We start from the raw sequence: 21679 nt of genomic DNA, 5'->3' as shown, positions 1-21679 counted from the left end.
GAATATGCATGAAGCAAATTTGCATGCCTATCACTTCCATCATATGCAAATCTCTCTCATGCATATTCATTAGGGCTAGCCTGAAAACCCGATTGGCCTGGTGTTCCTCCAGGACAGGGTTGGGAATCACTGCCCTAGAGCAGTGGTTCCCAACCCTGTCCTGGAGGAACACCAGGCCAATCGGGTTTTCAGGCTAGCCCTAATGAATATGCATGAAGCAAATTTGCATGCCTATCACTTCCATCATATGCAAATCTCTCTCATGCATATTCATTAGGGCTAGCCTGAAAACCCGATTGGCCTGGTGTTCCTCCAGGACAGGGTTGGGAATCACTGCCCTAGAGCAGTGGTTCCCAACCCTGTCCTGGAGGAACACCAGGCCAATCGGGTTTTCAGGCTAGCCCTAATGAATATGCATGAAGCAAATTTGCATGCCTATCACTTCCATCATATGCAAATCTCTCTCATGCATATTCATTAGGGCTAGCCTGAAAACCCGATTGGCCTGGTGTTCCTCCAGGACAGGGTTGGGAATCACTGCCCTAGAGCAGTGGTTCCCAACCCTGTCCTGGAGGAACACCAGGCCAATCGGGTTTTCAGGCTAGCCCTAATGAATATGCATGAAGCAAATTTGCATGCCTATCACTTCCATCATATGCAAATCTCTCTCATGCATATTCATTAGGGCTAGCCTGAAAACCCGATTGGCCTGGTGTTCCTCCAGGACAGGGTTGGGAATCACTGCCCTAGAGCAGTGGTTCCCAACCCTGTCCTGGAGGAACACCAGGCCAATCGGGTTTTCAGGCTAGCCCTAATGAATATGCATGAAGCAAATTTGCATGCCTATCACTTCCATCATATGCAAATCTCTCTCATGCATATTCATTAGGGCTAGCCTGAAAACCCGATTGGCCTGGTGTTCCTCCAGGACAGGGTTGGGAATCACTGCCCTAGAGCAGTGGTTCCCAACCCTGTCCTGGAGGAACACCAGGCCAATCGGGTTTTCAGGCTAGCCCTAATGAATATGCATGAAGCAAATTTGCATGCCTATCACTTCCATCATATGCAAATCTCTCTCATGCATATTCATTAGGGCTAGCCTGAAAACCCGATTGGCCTGGTGTTCCTCCAGGACAGGGTTGGGAATCACTGCCCTAGAGCAGTGGTTCCCAACCCTGTCCTGGAGGAACACCAGGCCAATCGGGTTTTCAGGCTAGCCCTAATGAATATGCATGAAGCAAATTTGCATGCCTATCACTTCCATCATATGCAAATCTCTCTCATGCATATTCATTAGGGCTAGCCTGAAAACCCGATTGGCCTGGTGTTCCTCCAGGACAGGGTTGGGAATCACTGCCCTAGAGCAGTGGTTCCCAACCCTGTCCTGGAGGAACACCAGGCCAATCGGGTTTTCAGGCTAGCCCTAATGAATATGCATGAAGCAAATTTGCATGCCTATCACTTCCATCATATGCAAATCTCTCTCATGCATATTCATTAGGGCTAGCCTGAAAACCCGATTGGCCTGGTGTTCCTCCAGGACAGGGTTGGGAATCACTGCCCTAGAGCAGTGGTTCCCAACCCTGTCCTGGAGGAACACCAGGCCAATCGGGTTTTCAGGCTAGCCCTAATGAATATGCATGAAGCAAATTTGCATGCCTATCACTTCCATCATATGCAAATCTCTCTCATGCATATTCATTAGGGCTAGCCTGAAAACCCGATTGGCCTGGTGTTCCTCCAGGACAGGGTTGGGAATCACTGCCCTAGAGCAGTGGTTCCCAACCCTGTCCTGGAGGAACACCAGGCCAATCGGGTTTTCAGGCTAGCCCTAATGAATATGCATGAAGCAAATTTGCATGCCTATCACTTCCATCATATGCAAATCTCTCTCATGCATATTCATTAGGGCTAGCCTGAAAACCCGATTGGCCTGGTGTTCCTCCAGGACAGGGTTGGGAATCACTGCCCTAGAGCAGTGGTTCCCAACCCTGTCCTGGAGGAACACCAGGCCAATCGGGTTTTCAGGCTAGCCCTAATGAATATGCATGAAGCAAATTTGCATGCCTATCACTTCCATCATATGCAAATCTCTCTCATGCATATTCATTAGGGCTAGCCTGAAAACCCGATTGGCCTGGTGTTCCTCCAGGACAGGGTTGGGAATCACTGCCCTAGAGCAGTGGTTCCCAACCCTGTCCTGGAGGAACACCAGGCCAATCGGGTTTTCAGGCTAGCCCTAATGAATATGCATGAAGCAAATTTGCATGCCTATCACTTCCATCATATGCAAATCTCTCTCATGCATATTCATTAGGGCTAGCCTGAAAACCCGATTGGCCTGGTGTTCCTCCAGGACAGGGTTGGGAATCACTGCCCTAGAGCAGTGGTTCCCAACCCTGTCCTGGAGGAACACCAGGCCAATCGGGTTTTCAGGCTAGCCCTAATGAATATGCATGAAGCAAATTTGCATGCCTATCACTTCCATCATATGCAAATCTCTCTCATGCATATTCATTAGGGCTAGCCTGAAAACCCGATTGGCCTGGTGTTCCTCCAGGACAGGGTTGGGAATCACTGCCCTAGAGCAGTGGTTCCCAACCCTGTCCTGGAGGAACACCAGGCCAATCGGGTTTTCAGGCTAGCCCTAATGAATATGCATGAAGCAAATTTGCATGCCTATCACTTCCATCATATGCAAATCTCTCTCATGCATATTCATTAGGGCTAGCCTGAAAACCCGATTGGCCTGGTGTTCCTCCAGGACAGGGTTGGGAATCACTGGGCTAGTGCATGGTGATATAGCTTTGCTAATCGATTAGTGCAGGGTACGCCTACTCTCTGCCTCCAAACATGCCTCCCCGCTAAAAAATAAAAGCACAGTGCACAGTGATTTCAGAACCACCTTGGGATACCTGAGCATATCCTACTAGTACAGTAGATGTACACAGCACTGTACACATTATATGCAGCTACTTTCTGTCCTGAGAGGGCTCACAATGGCTTCCTTTTATCATGTCGCGTTAAGGTTTTTTTTTTTATTGCTGGCTGCTTTGGTAAATGTTCCGACGCTCACAGAATTCCTATGAGTGTTGGAGCTTTTACTGCAGCGGCCGGTGATAGAAGACCCTAATGCAGATTGATAAAAGGAATTATTTATTCAATTTCTATACCATTCTCCCAAGGGAGCTCAGAACGGTTTACATGAATTTATTCAGGTACTCAAGCATTTTCCCCTGTCTGTCCTGGCGGGCTCACAATCTACCTATGGCAATGGAGGGATTAAGTGACTTGCCCAGGGTCACAAGGAGCAGCGTGGGTTTGAACCCACAACCTCAGGGTGCTGAGGTTGTAGCTTTAACCACTGGTGTTCGGGGAGCTGCCATGTCTTACCATGGAGTCGTGGTGAGAGATTCACCGCCGCTCTACATCCTGAGGCAGCTTATGATTAGCGAAACACTGGCCATCGTCGATGTGCAGTGTGTGTCTCTCTGTCTTTCCAGTGGGATTTTGCTCTTTAAGTTATTTCCAGACACAGTGGTTCCAATACAAAGCGGATTCTAGTCCACTTGCATTACACAAGGCTTTTGTTTTTATTGAAAAATTACCAAGGAGGTTTTTTATGCTAGTGATTTCACTTTACCCCGGTAAATCTCCACCTGTTTATAACTTGAGTTCATCAGTTTGGTGGAGGGGGGGATCTGAGGTTTTTTCTTCCTCTTGATAATTTTCATAGAAGAAGCGTTGTTGAAGTGCTGGTTGTGGGCTATCCGGTCTTGGCTTTGGAACCCTGTGTCTGCAATAACACGAGGACTTCTCTTCATAGATTCCATTGGTTTTTCATGATTAGGTATACTGTGCTGAAAACCAGGTCGAAAGTGTGGTTGTATTATTTTGGTTTTTCGAAGGGCTTGTGTTGGATTTGCTTTAACCACTGCGCCACACTCTCAGGACAGAGAAAGTAGCTGCATATAATGTGTACAGTGCTGTGTACATCTACTGTACTAGTAGGACATGCTCAGGTGTCCCAAGGTTATTCTGAAATTACTGTGCACTGTGAACATAAGAACTGCCATCACCGGATCAGACTTTGGTCCATCAAGTCCGGCAATCCGCACACACGGAGGCCCTGCCAGGTGTACACCTGGCGTAAATTAAGTCACCCATAACCCTCTATGCCTCTGATAAGGAGATGTGCATCTAGTTTGCTTTTAAATCCTAGAACAGTGGATTCCGCAATAACCTCCTCTGGGAGAGCATTCCAGGTGTCCACCACTTGTTGCGTGAAGCAGAATTTCCTGATATTTGTCCTGGACTTGTCCCCCCTTAGCTTCAGTCCATGTCCTCTTATCCGTGTCACATTGGACATTGTAAATAATTGTTTTTCCTGCTCTATTTTGTCGATTCCCATTATTATTTTGAAGGTCTCGATCATATCCCCTCGCAGTCTCCTTTTCTCAAGGGAGAACAATCCCAATCTCTTAAGTCGTTCCTTTTATTCCAAGTTGAACTTTTACTAGCTTTGTTGCTCGTCTCTGTACCCTCTCCAGCAGTTTTATATCCTTCCTTAGGTTGGGAGACCAATGTTGGGCACAGTATTCCAAGTGTGGTCTGACCATTGCTTTTAGTTTTTAGCGGAGAGGCATGTTTGTAGGCAGATAGTAGGCGTATCCTGCACTAATCGATTAGCCCTTACAGTAGGGGTGCCCACACTTTTTGGGCTTGCGAGATACTTTTAAAATGACCAAGTCAAAATGATCTACCAACAATAAAATTAAAAAAAACACAAAGCACACTGTACGCATAGAAAATGTTAATTATCATTCCTATTCCAGGGTTTTTCAAAGAGGTCAAAGCAGATGACTCTATGCACTATCACCTCAGTAACAACCATACAAAAATAGACAAATATACCCCCCCTCCCTTTTTACTAAACCACGATAGCAGTTTTTAGCGCAGGGAGTTGCGCTGAATGCCCAGCGCTGCTCTTGGCGCTCATAGGCTCCCTGTGCTAAAAACCTCTATTGCGGTTTAGTAAAAGGGGACCTTAGTGTAAAATATAGACAGCAGATATAAATTCAGACACATTTTGATCACTAAATTTAAAATAAAATAATTTTTCCTAACTTGTCTGGTGATTTCATGAGTCTCTGGTTGCACTTTCGTCTTCTGACTGTGCATCCAATCTTTCTTCCCTTCTTTTAGCCTGTATGCTTCCTCTCCTCTAGACCTCATTCCCTCCCTGAACTTTTCCTTCCTCTCTCCCTGCCCTTTCTTTCTCTCTGCCTCCCTTTCTTTTTTTTCTGTTTCTCTTCTTTCCTTCTGTCTCCCTGCCTGCCCTTTTTCTTTCTTTCTCCTTGCCCTCCCCCAAGCCACTGCCACTGCCATCGCCATCGGGGACCAGGACCAAAACCGCCACCAATAACAGGCCCGAAAGCCGACGGCGCCCCAAGCTCTCCCTGCTTCGGCCGACCAGCATTCCTCTCCCCGACGTCAATTCTGCCGTCGGGGAGAGGAAGGCTGATCGGCCCAAGATCGCGATCGACCTATTGGGGGAAATGCTGCCGGGTCCTGCCTTCGCAGAAACAGAAAGTAGGCAGGACCCGGCAGCAAGAAGAGCAAATGCTTCACTAACCTGTCTCCCGCCTTAGCCCGTAGCGAACGCTTGCTTCAGGGCTCTCAACATGTGCATGCTGGCTTCCTTTCTCCCCCTCTCTTCCCCCGGACATAACTTCCGGTTTTAGAGGGAAGAGAAGGGAAGCCGGCATGCACAGTTAGAGCCCTGGAGCATAAGTTCGCTATGGGCTGAAATCTCCAAGCCGTGTTTTTTGGGGTTTTTTTAATGTTCAGCAGCGGCGGCAGCAGCAGATGACAGCTGGGCGGATCGCCCAGCTAAAAGGCCCTAGGGAGAACACTGGAGAGAAAGGCTGATCGGCCCAGTAGATCAGGACAGGAATACAAGTCTATCACGGAGCCCGCGATTGACTCACGTTGCCTTCCTGAGCAACCGGTTGATCGCGATCGACGTATTGGGCACCCCTGCCTTACAGCCTAGTAAATAGGTGGCGAAAGAGGCTTATGGTAATGGCTAAGCACTAATTGGGAAATTAGTGTACCGTCATTTTACAGCCACGCTAAAAGTGAGAAACCCACACACTAAAAATAGCACGGGCCACTTTTTTTTTTTTTAGCATGGTTTAGTAAAAGTACCTCATTATGGCCTATGATTATCAGAAGATTTTAATTATTGAAACACCAGCACTTCTCAGCTAGGCACAGAATGTGTTAGACTAAAAAAATATTAAGAAAGTTTTAAATGAGCTGCAAACTAACTAACTCCTTCCATGGGAAACGCTCTTAATATCTGTTTACCTTGGCAATTTGCTAGTGGCGGATGGAGCACTGTGAAGCACTCATCCAAATATAGGCTTTACACGCTCAACATTGCTTTGTTTTATTGAACAAAGCACAGGGAGATGAGGAAACAATATAAGCAATAACCAGGAGACATGAAAAAAGCCAAATGACCAACTGAAAGTGCAGAGAATGTGGAAGTTCAACACTGAACCCAGAGAATAATGCCTCATTTGTTTAAGAGTCTTATATTGTCAATCAAAGTGGGGGAAAAAAAAAAGCAAACATGTGGTTTAAGGTACATGAAAGAGCAGTCATTGCGTAAAGAGCTCAGGCTATGGTTTACAAGCACGGTGGATATCCGCCCTTCCCCTTACGTCATAAAGGTCATGCAGTGTGAGCGAGGAGCGCTGAAACCCACCCTGGTTTATTGTCAAACTATCCGCCCAGGCACAAAGCCTGCAGGTAACTGCAAAGCACAGACTTTGCCACAAATTTCAAAACAGATGTCTACTTTCACCTTGAGATTTATCACAAGCACAGGGAACTCACAGGCATTTGCAGCTGCTTTTTCTGCCAGCGCATTTTACTTAACCTATATGTGTTGAAAATGCACTCTACATCCATGCTTCCTTTCACCATAATAGACTCCCTCCCCTTTCTCCTGAGTGCCTCCTTTTAATGTGGATGAAACTCTATTTATTATGGAACAATGTGCGTTTGTAGCTCTTTTTGCAAGGACAACTTTCAGATGGCCCATTCACAGAAGCAAATGGCTATTTATTAGGGCTGAACAATTAATGCAAAGAACATACGAAGTGTTTACTGAGAATAATTCTTCTTCTTCATGGAAAAATTCATGTGGAGTCCCACAGGGTTTTCTCCTTTATCTCCAACGTTTAATATTTATTTAGTTCCTCTAGTATATTTACTTCAAAGTCTAGATGTAATGCTCTATATTTATGAAGATGATATCACCATATTGTTACCTTGCAACGTTATCTCGAAGGAGCTGATTACTCAAATTTCTAATATTTTGGAAAAGGTAGAACAGTGGATGTCACAGGTCAGATTGAAGTTTAATCCTGAAAACACCAAGATTTTTTTTTACCAAGCCCTAATGAAAAAATTCAGGAAACAACTATTCAATTGAAGGGTCACAGTTTTGAGATAGTGCCAAATTTGAAAATTTTGGGAATAACTTTGGATTGTAGCTTAAATTTTAGGAAGCATACAGATCTGTTAATTAAAAAAAGTTATGCAATATTGTGGAAATTTAGGACCATTAAGAAGTTCTTTGACATGGAGACGTTCTGGTTGTTGGTCCGATCTACTGTTCTGTCCACTTTGGATTATTGTAATATTGTTTATTTGGGGTTACCTAAAAAGACTTTATCAAGACTCCGATTAGTTCAGAATGCTGCTGTTCGTCTGATTTTTGGTCTTAAAAAATATGATCATGTCAGTCCGTTTTATGCTAAGTTGCACTGGCTGCCATTTGGGGCAACGATGCTCTTTAGGTTTGGATGTATTTGTTATAAGGCACTTTTTGGATTATTGCCCTCTTATCTGGTTTCCTATTTGAAATTGTCTTATTCAAAATGTACCAGAAACTCAGGTATGTTCATCTTCCCTACCCTAAGGGCCTGCCGTTACAAGACTTTTTTGGAGAGGACACTGGAATATCCAGCTGGGTAGATGAACTCCTGGTTAAATCCGTTGATGGCCCAAACCTATTCTTCCTTTACATTTAGGAAATCATTAAAAACTAAATAATTTGATAAACAAGAATGTTGATTTTATATTCATGATGAGGTGTTTTATGTTTTTATAAATTTTTTTATCTTATGTTTAATTAATAATAATAGTTTGGAACTATATTTTAACCAATGTCATATTTGATTGATGTATGTAGCAGTGTTATTATGAAATTGTTATTACGAAATTGTACTTTTTGCTGAAATGATTCAGTTTTTTCTATTGTGAACTGCCCAGAACTGCTGGTTGGGCGGTATATAAGAAAATAAATTATTATTATTATTATTATTAACATGTTAAATGTTCAACTCAAATTAAATTAACACAGGCCTTGGGGGCGGGGAGTCAAACAGGGCAGCTCCTGGGGGCCCCCACCAAACATGACAAGGTCATGTTGTGAAAAACAGGTTATCAATCACTAGAAGTCCAAATTTGTTTTGATAATTGCCGACTAGCATGAAATTTACTCGAATGGAGCGATTTCTACTGAGTGCATGAATATATTAGGGAGCCTCGACCCTGAGGAAAGCGTGTGAAACATGGACATGTTGGTTGGAGGCGCTCCCCTTTAAAAATTAAAAAAGCTAAGTAAAAAATACTCTACATTTATTTTCTATGGACAAGAAAAAGTGATAAAAAAGTATATATATATAAATGATAAAAAAGATACATTTGGATCCTGTGAAGATCGGGTTCGGTGAGCTCCGCTCACTTGAACTATTGGGTAATTTGACCCTCTGAGGATCGAGTATCTAAACTTCTCCTTATGAATGAATTCGGAGATCATTATTAAACTGGAGTTTTTCCTTGACTTGACTTTAGTAGGCTGTCCGACATTAGGATGTTTAGCTTTTTTAGGCATTTTCAACCACAGAAACGTCCAAGTTCAAAACATTCAAACTCAAGCCATTTGGACTTGGGAGGGGCCAGAATTGTAACTGACTGGCCACATAAATATACCAATACAGCAGTGGGGCACTTTAGAGATCACTGCTGTGAACTTCACATAAAGGGTGCCAGATGTACATTTCACCATAACCCCCTTATAATGTGGGGTGAGCCCTTCAAAACTCCCCCCAAACCCACTATACTCACCTGTCTACCACCCCGATAGCCCTTATTGCTCCAGGTGCTTTATGTTTATTTAACTTTGATATACTCCTTGATCATTTGACTGGTCTAAGTGGTTATAATTATAAAAACATCTGCAATAAAAGGAACTCCATATAAAAACAGGAAAGACCCAGCAAACATACACACACAAGACCCAGCATATATACACACACACTCACACAAAAAAAAGACCCAGCACACACACACAAAAATACCCAGCATACATACACACACAAGACCTAGCATACACACACGTATACAAATACACAGAAGACCCAGCATACACACACACAGTGCCCTTGAAACAGCTGAGATGTGAAACAGGGCCGCTGTCGGGTCTGGCTAAAGAAACTGCATTGGCTAATTATGCAGCTGAATTGGGAAAGTTAAGTACAGTTATTCTCCTGGTTTATGAACCAGTTTTGTTTAACTTGAATTTTATCCTTTGTTCTTATATGTTTATATGTACATTTTTGCATCAAGATATGAAGATTTCACTACTGGATATTTAATAGATGTAGAGGGTTTTGGTTTTTTTTAGAGACTTATGACTTTCAGATGCCCAATTGTATGGCCTATGTTGCTCTGAGGTGTATGGGCACTTTAATTCCTGAAGTCTCTTTTTCTCTACATTTGGATAGTCACGCTGAAGATGTCTTTATTATAGTTGTCTTTACTATATTTATCTTGACACTGCAATGTAACATACTATAACTAAAACCACTATAATGTGAAAAAAATGGCCCTTTCGTGACTGGAACCGCTGACTAAGCTCCCTCCGTATGTGCTGAACTGGAACCTCTGCTCCCAGGATGAAATATGTCTCAAAATTCCCCCTGGTCATGCCCTTCAACTACTCCCACTTCATACCGAGTCACTGGAATCGACTGCCCCCCCCCCTTCCCCCCATAGATCCGATCCCTTAAAGGACTCCTCAACTTTAGAAAAGCAATAAAAACATACTTCTTCACCTAAACCCCCCTACCCTTGACCAATAGACTACAAAGAAATGTATATTGGTACCAGAACCAGTATGTGTCACACTGGCTCCCAATACAAGCTCGCGTACAATACAAATTCTACTGCCCAAATTCAAATTCGTAAACAGAAAATATTTCTTTGGCAAAATGTTGGCATACCAGGGGAGAAACAAGTCAGCACTTGCAGATCATTTTCCACTTCCTATTTAGCTTTCATAAATGTTGAAAACATACTTGTTTGGCAAACATTTTGATTAATTTGCTGTGATCATACTATGTTTGGTTAGTATTTCATGGTTTGTGAACTGCACAGAACCGTAAGGAATATATGTATCTATGTTATGTGATAATACTATATTAAATCTGGTGAAAGTGGGTAATACATAATTTATACCAATGCTCCACTATCTGAATTGAGAGCACTATCTCAACGGAAGAAAAAGCCTCAGGTTTTTGTTTAGGCAGAGCATAAATGCTCAAACCTCCGCCACCCACATCATCGGCAAAAAACTTCTGAGGAAAATGTGCAAATACTACATTCACTTATTAGTGCAGGACTAATGCTAATAAGTGAATGTGGTATTTGCACATTCTCCTCAGAAGTTTTTTTGCCGATGATGTGGGTTGGTGGAGGTTTGAGCATTTATGCTCTGCCCACACAAAAACCTGAGGCTTTTTCTTCCGTTGAGATAGTGCTCCCATTTATAGAACAGCACTTGGCATTGGGATCCACACTCAAATGGGGGCATGAGGAATCACACCAATTGAACCCTGATGTAAATCCTCAGGCCTAAATTAGGCACAAATCTGCCATATTCTCTTCTAACACTGCATGCAAATTTCAAGAATGCCCCTGATCTGTCCATGTCCCTCCTATGGCCACACTCCCTTTTCAGAGTTATAGAATACTGACTGCAAAGATGCACGTATAAATTCAAAAAGTTGCCAATAATTGACTGCTAGTGCCCAATTACTGTCGCTAATTGGCTCATTATCAATTAGATTGCGCATGCACATGTAATTTTCAGCGCCATAGGTAGAATTTACTAATTTATGAGCAATTAATTTTGATAATTTTTTTTTCAATAACTTTTCTACAACAGTCTACCACCTACCTGTTTTGGCACTTGTGTTTTTGGACTAACAGCGGTTGCAGACGGTCTGGGCTTATTCTGAGAGTTACTGAATATCGTTAGGTCATCCTTAGAATCTGCAATCTAAAATACAGTCATTCTGAAGTTGTCAAGATTTTAGGTGCATTCTTTACATTTCAGGTGAAAGACTGACTAAAATGAAAAATGTAATTCGATGTCTTAACATAAATTTCATAAATTATGCAGGGTTTCCAGAGTTTAATGTCAAAAACCAGCATTTAGGTTAAAGGGTCAGTATAATTTTACCCTGGGTGAGAGAAGGGGAGATGGTGTAGCTACATTATAAATACCTTTATGCTATAAATAACAAGCAAGAGACAAACATTTTCTCTCTTAAATCCTTAATAAAGAAGATAGGACTTGATATACTGCTTTTCTCTGTGGTTACAATTAAGAAAGTGTGAAGAGGAAATAGTAGATGCTGTAGAAGGGCAAACTGGTTGGGCCATTTGGCCTTTATCTGCCATCATGTTTCTAAAGCGGTTTACATACTTTAGACAGGTACTTCTTTTGGACCTGGGGCAATGAATTGTTAAGTGACTTGTCCAGAGTCACAAGAAGCTGTAGTGGGAGTTGAACTCACAACCTCAGGGCGCTGAGGCAATTCCTCTAACCACTAGGCCACTCCTCCATAATACAACTTCCATGGGTAGAGTTACCAGATGCCCGGGAAAACCCGAACATGCCCTCTTTTTAGAGGACTGTTCGGGTGCCTGTACAGACTTTCCAAAACCCGGTAGTTTGTCCGGGTTTTGGAATGCTCCCAACCTCCGGGCTGTGTCTGGAGGACCTCTGAGCATGAGCGGATGACGTCATCTATCTTTAGGCGGCCAATAGAGAATTTGCTTGCAATTGTACAGGTAGATCCTAGAATAATAGCACTAATGCAGGGGTGTCAAAGTTCCTCTTCGAGGGCCGCAATCCAGTCGGGTTTTCAGGATTTCCCCAATGAATATGCATGAGATCTATTTGCATGCACTGCTTTCATTGTATGCTAATAGATCTCATACATATTCCTTGGGGAAATCTTGAAAACCCGACTGGATTGCAGCCCTCGAGGAGGGACTTTGACACCCCTGCACTAATGTATGTGCTTGGCGCCATTAATTGGCAACTACGCCAGATGCTGTTCTATAACATACACTCCAACTTCATTTAGCACATTAAGTGCAAGGGGGCACAAACATAGGCAGACTGTGGGCGAGTCATGAGCATGTCTCAGAAGATACACGCACAACTAATAGAATATTATAAGTTACGTGCACTTCAGAGCACAATCAGGTGCCAACGGTTACAACTGACATTGACCTGGTGTAACTGTTGGTGTCTAACTTTAGGCCAATGCCCACTTATGCTAATTCATTCTACAATGCATTCTATAATGCAATCTTGGTACCAAGAAGGGTACACCGACAAATGAGCGCAAGATAATTGCACGCAAGGAGAAGTGCGCGCAGGACAATTGCGGCCTGTGAATCTGGAAGGCCCTGATTTGCTGAGACTCCTCAGGCCCCGTCCCTTGGGAGGGGCTTGAGGCGCCAAGCTCTTCCCAAGGGACGGGGCCTGAGGAGTCTCAGCAAATCAGGGACATCGTGTTAGGGTAAGGTTTATATCATGATTAGGGTTCCCATAATCATAATATAAACTTTACCCTAACACTAGATAGCAAGTGAATATTTACAGTGTAATGTGGGAGGGGGTCCCCCCAGCTCCCCCTCAAAGAGACAAAATAGTATCCACTGCCGCAACTGTCCATGCACACACTTGTTCGTGCACGCAATTGTCGGGGCGCGCACTTGTCCCTGTGTGCAATTGTTGGGGTTCATTTGTTCTGCGCTCATTTGACGGGTCACCACCAAGAAGCCATTTCGAATTGGCACTAAGCCCTTAGCATTGGGGTGCATAAATGTACAGAATTGCTCCCAAAGTTCCTATGATAAGGATACCTTCACTGTGCACACGTCCAAAGAAAACAAACATGCCAGCACATATCCGCACATGAAGCAGAATTTTGTCCTCATGAGAGAACTGACAATTAAGTTCATGAACTTGCCGCCACGCCCTTAAGTTGGCAGCACTGTACAAACAGCTCTGTAAGGTTTCACTACCTTGGTATATCAGTGTCTCACAGCTGTGTTCGTGTCGACGTGTGATGCCATCTTGCTGAGTGACGCTCATTATTGCTGCTGTATGTTTTTATGTGCCATTGCGAGAATGTCAGAGCTTGAATTAGAGCAACGAGCAAACAATAAATTTCTTGTAAAACTTGGCAAGAGTGGAAGTGAAATCAGGGACATGTTAGTCCAAGTTTATGGGGATAATGCCATGAAGAAAACGGCAGTGTACAAATGGATTAAAACTTTTTTTCTGAGGGGAGAGAAAGCGTCAGTGATGAAGAGAAGTCAGGGCGGCCAATAACAAGCAGAACTGAAAAAAAAAAACATCGCAAAAATTTGTCGAATTCATCAGCTGACTGTGAGAAGCATAGAAGACCAAGTAAACATCGATAGAGAAACAGGAAAATCTTAACTGAATATCTTAGCATGAGAAAGGTGTGCGCAAAAATGGTCCCTCATGGTTCTTGCATCACAACAATGTACTAGCTCACATGTGTGGGAATTTTTAGCCAGTAAACAAATAACTGCATTGGAACACCCTCCCTACTCACCTGATCTGGCCCCCAATGACTTTTTTCTTTACCCAAAGTTAAAAGAAATATTGAGAGGTAGACATTTTGATGACATTCAGGACATCAGGGGTAAGATGGCCATTCCAGAAAAAGAGTTCCATAATTGCTTTGAAGGGTGGACTAGGTGCTGGCGTTGGTGCGTAGCTTCCCAAGGGGAGTACTTCGAAGGTAACCATAGTGATATTCAGCAATGAGGTATGTAGCACTTTTTATAGGATGAACTTAATTGTCAGACCTCATATAAATATTAGCCTTGCAAATATTTCTCACAGGGCTATTATTTACTGTTTATGAAAAAGAACCTTCTGGTTTACGCACAGATGTGTGCTGGCACTTTCATTTTTGTTTGGACATGCACACACAACTGTTTCCTCCCATTCTGGCTTTTAAATTTGCAGGAACAGACAACATCATGGGAAAAAATGGCTGTCAGGATGTTCTCTGTATGTATGCTCCTCTACCACTGTGTAGTAGATGCAATACAACACCCATTACCAATTTCAGATGTAGATTAAATATGGAGCAATAAAAGTCTTTTCATGCAAGATAACAGCCCCAATCATGCACAGGTTTCTCACTTCTACTGCTAGATTAGGATTTTGTGTTTTTTTGGTGATCCCAAAGATTACTACAGTTTTGGCTAATCTCTCCCTCTGATTAGAAAATCCTTGAAATGAAAATTCTTGAAAATTCCTTGAAATGAAAATCCTTGAAATGAAAATTTCAATAAAATTTTGGAACTAACAAAAAAATAAAAAAGGGACAGTTCTGGTAGCTCTGCCATATGCAGGAGACATGAGGTTTGTTGTGGAGACAGCATTCATATCTCCTGGTACAGGAGAGAGCCTTAATCATTGTACAATGGTGACACCTAGTGTTCAAATTTAAGGTCAATCATTGTACAGTTATAGAAGGAGCTCTGGTATGTGACCTCTAGCCAAGGGCTCTCTCTGTGATGACAGGATTAAGACAGTATTGGCCCTTGCAGTAGGAGAAATAGGTGGCTGCCTAGAGAGCCACAATTTTAGGGGCAACAGAGACATTGCAACAGGACCTCCTCATATGGCGCTCCTTTTTCGGTGTCTTGGGGAGGAGGACATCCTTCATCTTAGTAAGCAGACTGCCTTGAGCCAGCCCTGACAAGCAGGGGTACCAAATGCACATTACTAGCCCTCCCCTGGCACCATCTACCAGTATATATGCCCACAACAAGAAAGGCAGTGATACCAACGAGTCAAGGATGGGGCATCTTTTTTTGCATCCCATTTCCCCTTGCTGGAACCCCCAATGTTCCAGACCAGAAGGGGTTGCCAACTCAAGTGCAGACAGAAGCAGATGACACGTGCATGCAAAACAGAAGCATAGGAGTTGCACATATGATATGTACTGCATCAACTTTCACACGCACTCTGCAGGAGACCACAAACAATGCAGGAAGGACTAAAATAGTTGCAAACTGTGTGTCCTTTCTTTCATCATTCAGCCCTTCGTCACCTGGTTCATATGTTGGTTATCTCAAGTCTACAATTATTGTAAATTCCTACAGTATATCAGAGCCTACCTAATATGCAAACAAGGCAACTTCAGTTACTCCAAAATGTTTCCGTGACTGTGAAATATCTTTATGACATGAAGAAATTTTATAACATGACTCATCTTTTTATTAAAGAACAGTAGCTTCCAATTGCCTGCCACTTTCCGTTTAAGATTCTCACATTGACCCATCAGTTTTTCTTCAGGAAGCCCTCTTTTCCTTTTAAATCTTCTGATATCCTATAAACTCTCCTGCTCGCTCTTCTCTGTGTGTTGAAACCTTTTGATGGTTCTACAATATTTGTAGGTGCATTCTTAAGAATCTTGTAGATGTTTTACTGCAGTGGCCCCAGAGTCCCAGCTACCATAATATGAGCCCACAAAATGCCCAGGGCTGCCTACCCCCTGCAGGTTCCGGCATTTCTCCCCATCTCTCTACCTCTTAGCGAGTCTGGTATTGCCCCTTTGGTCTTCAAAATCTGCAGAAGGCAGCAAGAAGCTGCAGCCAGCAGATTCAGTGAAATAAACAGTCTGCCACTTGCCAGCATCATCAGAGCTTTTCTACTGCGACAGTGGAAGGCCCTGCTGCCAGTGGAAAGGCTCTGGAGGCGCTGGACAGAAGCAAGCTATGCACATTGCTGCCTCTTCCAGCTGCTTTTTGTGGATTCAAAGGCCCCAAGGGAGGATGGGAGGTTAGATGCCTGGACCTGTGGGGGAGGGGGAAGTTAGATAGATGCCAAGACCTGAGGGGGAGGGGAGGTAGATATATGCTGGGATTTGTGGGGGGGGGGCGGGGGAGTTAGAGATTCCAGAACATGTGAAAGGGGGGGAGGAGGAGTAATTCCAGAATTTGGGAAGGGACAGAAGAGGGGTTAGAGAGATGCTGGACTCATGGAGGGAGGGGCACACAAAGAGAAGCATACTGGACCAACTAGGGGAGGGAGAGAAGCTGATACCTACGTGGTGGGGGTAGAGGTGGAGTTTGAGGCAGAGGGTTGAGAGAGAGAAAAAAAAACATAGGATGAATAGGTGAGAGATGATGTTGGGCTGAAGGGAAGAGAAGTGTATGGAAGGGAAGAGAAAAAGAGAGCCCCAGAGGTGGAGGGGGAAAAGAGAGAGAGATTTTGAGGAGGAGAGACGCTGAACCAGTAGGAGAGTGATGCCAGCCTGTGGAGAGGGGAGGGAAGAAAGAGAGAGAGATGCTGGTCCCAGGGCGGGAAGTGAGAAAGGAGAGGAAGAGAGAGTTGACAAGCTGGATAAGTAGAGGAACAGTGATACAGAGAAGAGATGCTGGATACAAAGGAGTGATATGGACACTGAGAGGGCAGGTGCTGGATTTGAGGGGAGGATAGGGATGAAAGATGGTTATTAGACAGAGAGAAGAAATATCAAAATGACAGGAGACGCTGGAAAGAGAGTTAAGAAGAAACAGAGAAAAGCAGAAATGAGATACAACAAAGGTAGAAAAAGTTTTTTTCTGACTTTATTAAGGTTTTCTATATAGATCTTGAATGAGTCTGGTTTTTACAGGGTTTGTTTACCCAGAATATCTCCTCCACACCCCTCTCCCTCCAGTCCCCACTACTCTGGGTGAGATGGTGTTATAGGAGAGCCTGTATTAATTTTTCTGCCCATTACAGTCCTTGCTACACCACTGGGCCCCCATCATTGTATTACAATCTCCCTTTCTATATTTGTGCTGAATCTGCTTTTACTAACTTTAAGAATTTTGGAAAACATACTTTTGTAGTCTGGCATTTATATCAGTTTCAGCTTTGGTATTGTGAGTCTCACCTTGCTCACTGACATAAAGACAGCACCATATGTATCTGGTATCTACTTCTGTTGTGTGGCTCCATTCTTCTGCCCTCTCGATGTGTCTTAAGAACTCTTTTTAAAGCTACTGTAACCTAGGCCTCCTCTTTCTGTTACCCTTTAGTCTTGTTTTTCTACGCTGTATCTCTTTTATTAAATTTAATTGTGTGATAACCCGAAACTGGAAAATCTATGATCATCTGAATTTCCCTTTCTGGTGGACTAATCTATGCTCCAGCTATGGATATGAGAAAATGAATGCAGAAAGTCTGGGGCACAATACTGTCTTCCTCATGGGTCCCTAAAAGTCCAGATATAAAATCACGTGGATTACTCATTCACGCAGAGTTACGACTCAGTATTGTTTTCAGTTTTTAATCCACTTGTTTTTATATCAGGACTTTTAGAGACCCCTGAGGAAAACAGTATTGTCACGGACCGTGTTGGGTCCACAGTTCTCAACGGTTTGGGTCCTAGATATATTTTCTGTGGATTATAAATGTGTGTATTTCTTAATAAAGCTTGCATCCTCAACATCACCATCTCCACAGAGTTTTTATTTTTGTTCTATGGCAGTGCAATCTGGATGGATGCTGGAGCTGAGAGGAGCAAGAAATATAGAATATTGTAGTAGTGAGGGCATGGGAACACAAGATGGATGATTGGTCTTGGACACCTAATACCCTTGCACCTAGTAAAAGTACCCTTACTGGCTGCAACCTTTTTTTTTTTTTATCCCTAAGAGGCAGAAAGAAACCGTACGTCCAAGGGGTGGGAAAAAATCCAAAACTTCCCATTCTCTCTATTTTCTACCTATATCGCAACTTGTTTCTTTAGAGGAATTTGAAGAATGAAAAGAGTGAAAAAATTAAATGTTGAAAGCTTCTTTAAGTCGCCTAGAGCCTGAACAGGCATGTGCAACACACAAATACTACATTAGATTAGATTGCATCCTTACCTTGCTTATATCTGGCTCTGATTTGCTGGAACAAATGCTCTGAAGTTCCCGTACAAGGTCTTCATCATCCGAGCCAAGGGACAGCCTTTGCGCCATGCTCAATGACCGTGGTTGTCCATTCTCTATCAATCTAGAAAAAAGGTTTCACTGTAACATTTTACTTATACACATATCTGTATCTACTGTACCTATATATCTGTATTTATCTGAATACTAAAGAGCCAAGAAAAGAAAAGGTCAATTACTAAATGCAATCGTTTATTACCTTAAGCGAGGCATCTCTAGTCATATCATTTAAATAGCTTCATGCCCACATCTGCCTGAATGCAAATCTGCCTTACATCTAAATTTTAGTCTCTAAAGAGTGAGTGATGGCAGGACTCAGTCAGATGAGGAAAATATTTTGTGGTAGGCATGTATGTGTGTTGGGGGGGGGGAGGGTGACTCCCCTAATGTTGCAAGCTGAATGCAGACTTGAGCCCTCTCTCTTCACATTGCCAATATGACTTCCTTATCCTTTGTCCCCCTGAAAGTAAGCATAGCGCTACCAGTAAATTAGGGCTGTGGAGGCAAAATCTATAAAGAAACACCTAGATTTAATCTAAAGATTTAGATTAGGTGCCTACTTTCCTTTGTAGAACATATGTGGTTAGGCATAAGCACTTATACTAACCACAGAACTGGTGTAAATGCTCGCACCTAGATGTCAGAGATATGTGTATAACTTACAGTATTCTAGAAATTATGCGCATACATGTGAATCCCACTCACACTACACTCAGTATACACTACCCAAGTGTATACCTTTGAAATACGCACTGTGATAGATCTGGGTGTATTCATAGAATAGCACATTGCCAGATTTTTGGAATTTAGGCTCATATGTACACATATATACGCACTGGTATAGCGAGGGAAGTCGGCGTCCAGCATTACCACACCATGCACCTCCGATACGCTCTTCCCCGATTAGAGAATGGCTTGGGGACAAATTTTTCCCTGTCCCCCGTGGGAACTCATTTTTCTGTCCTGTCCCGATGTGTTCTTTTCCTGTCCCTGCACCATTCCTGCAAGCTCTGTCTTCCATCTGCACAAGCCTCAAACACTTTAAAATCATAAGTGTTCGATGCTTGTGTGTGGTTAAAATCTAAACGTGCACCAAAGTAACACTGCTGAAATCCCAATAAACATCAAGTTACCACCTGGGCTGGGAAAATTCAACACACAAGTTCCTCAGAATGCCACACTGGATGTTCGTGTGGTAGCCGTCCTCATAGGAACATTTTAGTGTGTGAGTTTATTATATTATAACGTTTCATAAAGTTTATAAAGTGCAAGTGCTTCGATAAATTAAATAGTTATCATTTTTTTAAAGAATTACTGCAAAAGCAAATACTTAGCTTTGTAAAAAACTGGGTCTGCCTCAATCCCCACCGACGCGTTTCATAATTTCATCAGGGTCAGGGATAGGGAGAGCAGAGCAGTTTGAAATCTTAGCTAATTGCTAAATCCCTATTGAAAGTGCCGGGTTATAATATAATAAACTCACACACTAAAATATTCCTATGAGGACGGCTACCACACGAACATCCAGTGTGGCATTCTGAGGAACTTGTGTGTTGAATTTTCCCAGCCCAGGTGGTAACTTGATGTGTGTGGTTAAGGCAGAGCTTACAGGAATGGGGAAGGGACGGGGTCAGCAGCAAAACTTGTAGGGATGGGATGGGGAAATTGCATTCCTGCAGAGACAGGGACAAATTTGGTCCCGTGTCATTCTCGATCCCTGATGCCCATGCATCACTGCACCTCCCACCCCAGCACTTTCATGACAGGATCACTGCCCTAGTGTTGATTTTCAATTCTAGGCATCTAAAGTTAAACATATCTGCTTAAGAGACTAATTGAGAGAAATTTAAAGGGGCATTGAAATATTTCCTTCTTAAAGACGCTTCTGAACATTAATCTTTTTTTTTTCCCCCTCTTTATTCTCTCTCCCTACTATTCTTTCTAGACATAGATACAAAACTGTATTACATTCATTTCCCTAATCCTCTTATTTTTTCCATCAATGTGATATTTCCTAGACTTTATTGTTGTTCCTCCTCCTCCCCTTTTCTAGACATCAAACCAATTACAAACCATCAGATTTTTAGATTGAATCAGGTTGGGCAGTCTAGATGGGCCATTCGGGTCTTTAACTGCCATCATTTACTATGTTACAATAAAACCTTGGATTGCAAGTAACTTGGTATGCAAGTGTTTTGCAAGACAAGCAAAACATTTCATTAAATTTTAACTTGATAAACAAGCAATGTCTTGCAATACAAGTACTTACAGTATGCACGCGTCACATCATCACAACTGAGCCGATGGTTCTTCTCTCTTTGACACTGTGGGAGTGTAGTGACTGTTCTAAACGAGCGAGGTCTTGCAATACAAGTACATACAGTATTTTGTATTAAAGTTTTGGGGTTGTGGAACGAATCGTCTGAGTTTCCATTATTTCCTATGGGGAAATTTGCTTTGATATACGAGCGCTTTGGATTAAGAGCATGCTTCTGGAACGAATTATGCTCGCAAACCAAGGGTACTGTACTTCTATGTTCTTGAAACCAAATCACAGGTATTTACCTGAGTTTCATTTGACCAGTCAATTTGGTGTAATTCTGTTGCAAACCATTCTGAGATTCTACACCTGGAAAAAAAAAAAAAAAAAAGGTAAATAAATCCACTTTAAATTAAAATTGGTTACTGAATAGTCAGAACTGTGAATGGGATTACAAAGCAGCTTTGGAGTGCAACTGCCATGCTTCTGCTATCAGGTTTGTTGAAATCCTGGGAAAGCACTTAAATGAGTTAATGTGCCTTAGGAAACCAACTCCTTAGCTGTCACCATTGAATGATGATTCTGGTTCCTCCCATAAAGCAGGGGTAGGGAACTCCGGTCCTCGAGAGCCGTATTCCAGTCGGGTTTTCAGGATTTCCCCAATGAATATGCATTGAAAGCAGTGCATGCAAATAGATCTCATGCATAGTCATTGGGGAAATCCTGAAAACCCAACTGGAATACGGCTCTCGAGGACCGGAGTTCCCTACCCCTGCCATAGAGCAGGGGTGTCAAAGTCCCTCCTCGAGGGCCGCAATCCATTTGGGTTTTCAGGATTTCCCCAATGAATATGCATTGAAAGCAGTGCAGGCACATAGATCTCATGCATATTCATTGGGGAAAGCCTGAAAACCCGACTGGATTCCGGCCCTCGAGGACCGACTTTGACACCTGTGCCATAGAGGATGCAAACAAGAAAAAAACCTGACTCAAGAACAG

At 42.9% G+C, this 21679-nt stretch overlaps 1 protein-coding gene across 1 annotated transcript in view; it reads right to left on the bottom strand.

Moving 5' to 3' along the window:
- CTTNBP2 (cortactin binding protein 2) overlaps positions 1–21679 on the bottom strand; it is a 330426-nt gene that overhangs the window by 32022 nt on the left and 276725 nt on the right. The window contains 3 exon segments of the mRNA XM_033959698.1: positions 11321–11422; positions 18355–18484; positions 20986–21049. Coding sequence (XP_033815589.1) covers positions 11321–11422; positions 18355–18484; positions 20986–21049 — 296 coding nt within the window.

Source organism: Geotrypetes seraphini, chromosome 9 (assembly GCF_902459505.1).
Source record: "Geotrypetes seraphini chromosome 9, aGeoSer1.1, whole genome shotgun sequence".
NCBI lineage: Eukaryota > Metazoa > Chordata > Amphibia > Gymnophiona > Dermophiidae > Geotrypetes > Geotrypetes seraphini.
The sequence above is the reverse complement of the archived record's forward strand: the minus strand, read 5'-3'. Positions and strand labels throughout refer to the sequence as shown.